The sequence below is a fragment of the Nyctereutes procyonoides genome, unplaced genomic scaffold (genome assembly GCF_905146905.1).
Source record: "Nyctereutes procyonoides isolate TBG_1078 unplaced genomic scaffold, NYPRO_anot_genome, whole genome shotgun sequence".
Taxonomy (NCBI): Eukaryota; Metazoa; Chordata; class Mammalia; order Carnivora; family Canidae; genus Nyctereutes; species Nyctereutes procyonoides.
This window is the reverse complement of record NW_026575032.1, coordinates 11907098-11910172: the sequence shown is the minus strand read 5'-3', so window position 1 is coordinate 11910172 and position 3075 is coordinate 11907098. Positions and strand designations below refer to the sequence as shown.

Genomic DNA, 3075 nt, shown 5'->3' with positions numbered 1-3075 from the left:
GGGGTGGGGAAGCAACAGCGACGCCGTGCACCCTCGCACACCCACCCCAAGCCCCCACCCTCCTCACCCTCCTCGCCCTCGCCCCGGAGCCCGTGTTGCAGATTGCAAAATTCAGCGGCCTTCTGAAGCCGAATTGGTTGCTCGCGGGAGGCAGGCAGGGAGCTTGCTTTTTTTTTTTTTTTTTTTTTTTCCTTTCTTTTTCTTTCTCTTTCTTTCCTGCGCTCCCCAGCTGAGACCATCGCCCTCACCTGCAGGAGCTGCCCCCGGCACCCCCCATCCGCGGGCCTCGGCCCGCACCGCCCCGGGGCGCGCGGCGGCAGGAGGCGCCGGAGTGGCCCCCGGGGGCGCAGGGGGGGCGCCCAACGATGACCGTGGCCGCCAAGTACCGCCAGGCGTCCCTGTACGTGGGGGACCTCGACGCCGAGGTCACCGAGGACGCGCTGTTCAGGAAGTTCAGCGCCGCGGGGCCCGTGCTGTCCATCCGCATCTGCAGGGACCCGCTGACCCGCCGCCCGCTGGGCTACGCCTACGTGAACTTCCTGCGGCTGGCGGACGCGCAGCGGGCCCTGGACACCATGAACTTCGACGTGCTGCAGGGCCGGCCCCTCCGGCTCATGTGGTCGCAGCGCGACGCGCAGCTGCGGAGATCGGGCGTCGGCAACGTGTTCATCAAGAACCTGGACCGCTCCGTGGACGACAAGGCCCTGTTCGAGCGCTTCTCGGCGTTCGGGAAGATCCTGTCGTCCAAGGTGATGAGCGACGAGCGCGGCTCCCGCGGCTACGCGTTCGTGCACTTCCAGGAGCCGAGCGCCGCCGACCGCGCCATCGAGCGCATGAACGGGGCGCAGCTGCGCGGCTGCAGGCTCTTCGTGGGCCGCTTCCAGAGCCGCCAGGCCCGCGAGGCCGAGCTGCGCGGCCGCGCCGGCCAGTTCACCAACCTGTACATCAAGAACTTGGGCGGCCGCACGGACGACGCCAGGCTCGGGGCCGTGTTCGGCGCGTACGGCAAGACCCTGAGCGTCAAGGTGATGACGGACGCCAGCGGCCGGTCCCGCGGCTTCGGCTTCGTGAGCTTCGAGAGCCACGAGGCGGCCAGGAGGGCGGTGGAGGCCCTCAACGGCCGGCAGCTGGACGGGCGGCCGCTGTTCGTGGGCCGCGCGCAGCCGAAGGCGGAGCGGCGGGCGGAGCTCAGGCGGGCGTTCGAGCAGCGGAGGCAGGACGGGCTCCGCGGGGCCCCGGGCGCCGAGCTCTACGTCAAGAACCTGGACGACGCCGTCGACGAGGACGGGCTGCGCAGGGAGTTCGCTCGCTTCGGCGCCGTCTGCAGGGTCAAGGTCATGCGGGAGGAAGGGCGCAGCAAAGGCTTCGGCCTCATCTGCTTCTCCTCTGCCGAGGAGGCCGCCAGGGCCTTGGCCGGGATGAACGGCCGCGTGCTGGGCTCCAAGCCGCTGTCGGTCGCCCTGGCCCAGAGGCCCTAGGAGGGCGGGGAGGGACCTTGCAGGGCCTTTGCAGCCGCGGGGCCTTGCAGCCGCAGGGCCTTTGCAGCCGCAGGGCCTTTGCAGTCGCGGGGCCTTTGCAGCCGCGGGACCTTGCAGCCGCAGGGCCTTTGCAGCCGCGGGACCTTGCAGCCGCAGGGCCTTGCAGCCGCAGGACCTTGCAGCCGCAGGGCCTTTGCAGCCGAAGGGCCTTTGCAGCCACAGGGGCTTGCAGCCACAGGGCCTTTGCAGCCACAGGGGCTGGCAGCCGCGGGACCTTGTAGCCGCAGGGCCTTTGCAGCCGCAGGGCTTGCAGCCGCGGGACCTTGCAGCCGAAGGGCCTTTGCAGCCACAGGGGCTTGCAGCCACAGGGCCTTTGCAGCCACAGGGCCTTTGCAGCCACAGGGGCTTGCAGCCGTAGGGCCTTGCAGCCACAGAGGCTTGCAGCCCCAGGGCCTTGCAGCCAAAGGCCTTGCAGCCAAAGGGCTTGCAGCCGCAGGGCCTTGCAGCCAAACGGCCTTGCAGCCAAAGGGCCTTGCAGCCAAAGGGCTTACAAACGCGCGCTTGTAGCCGCAGGGCTTGCAGCCGCAGGGCTTTGCAGCCGCAGGGGCTTGCAGCCGCAGGGCCTTGCAGTCACAGGGGCTTGCAGCCGCATGGGCTTGTAGCCACAGGGCTTGCAGCCACAGGGCTTGCAGCCAAAGGCCTCGCAGCCACAGGGCCTTGCAGCCGCAGGGCCTTGCAGCCGCAGGGCTTGCAGCCGCAGGGCCTTTGCAGCCAGCAGGCCTGCACAGTGGCTGCTGCTCTCTGCCCCAGTTACCCCACAAAGGACCACAAATCCCAGCCGAGGGCTGCTCATGCCAGTAGACTTTGCGATAAGAGTTTTTATAGACAAAGCTATTTTTCTCGTGTGGGGGGAAAAATGTGAATCTTGCAAGCTGGATTCATTTGACAGAGGCACCCCTTCCAATTACAATATTGTCTCTGATTTTGATTTAGGATGCGTAGCAATAAGCATAATTAGATATATTTTTATTACGTTTTGAACCATCGGAAAGGAGGTAGTTGTTAGAGTTTATGTCCTTTTTTTTTTTTTTCTTTTAAAGAAGTGCAGCTGCACCTGGTTCCACTGGGGAATCGAACCCAGGAGCTTCTGCGTGTAAAGCAGACGTGGTAACCACTGCACTTTGGAACCGCAAGCCCCTATCTTCTTTCGTGTTTGAATACTATTGCTAGCTTTAGTTTCTTCTGCGAAAACATGCTAAAAAACAGTTCTTAGGCCGAAGGATTGCAAAGTAATTTATTTTTCCAAAAGGTATTTTCTAGGTTCTCGTCGGAGCTTTTTAAAGAAACCAAAGGTTTAAGATTTGCTAGTATAAATTCAATACCTAGTTATATTTTGAATCAATGTTTAAAGCACTAGGAAAGAGTTGAATGCCTTTTGAATTTATATCCTGACATGATTGTTCTTCTGATGGCTGAAATTAATGGGGAGGTTTTTAAGATTCCCTACAAACCTGACTTCTGGGATATTTTGCTATTCTTTCCATTGGCAGGCTGTCATCTATGTGCTTGCTAGTTATCAACATTGGGACTGGAATAG

At 61.7% G+C, this 3075-nt stretch overlaps 1 protein-coding gene and 1 non-coding gene across 2 annotated transcripts; one reads left to right on the top strand and one right to left on the bottom strand.

Moving 5' to 3' along the window:
- The first annotated feature begins 235 nt into the window (after nucleotides 1-235).
- On the top strand, nucleotides 236-1531 carry PABPC4L (poly(A) binding protein cytoplasmic 4 like). Its single transcript, XM_055317117.1, has one exon. The coding sequence runs from the start codon at nucleotides 366-368 to the stop codon at nucleotides 1476-1478; it is 1113 nt and encodes a 370-aa protein (XP_055173092.1). The 5' UTR covers nucleotides 236-365; the 3' UTR covers nucleotides 1479-1531.
- Nucleotides 1532-2593: 1062 nt separating this feature from the next.
- On the bottom strand, nucleotides 2594-2667 carry TRNAV-UAC (transfer RNA valine (anticodon UAC)). Its single transcript has one exon. It is a non-coding gene; the product is annotated as a tRNA-Val (tRNA).
- Nucleotides 2668-3075: the final 408 nt, after the last annotated feature.

Coding starts and splice junctions, on each gene's coding strand:
- PABPC4L (XM_055317117.1), top strand. CDS start 366: ATGACCGTGGCCGCCAAGTACCGCCAGGCGTCCCTGTACGTGGGGGAC.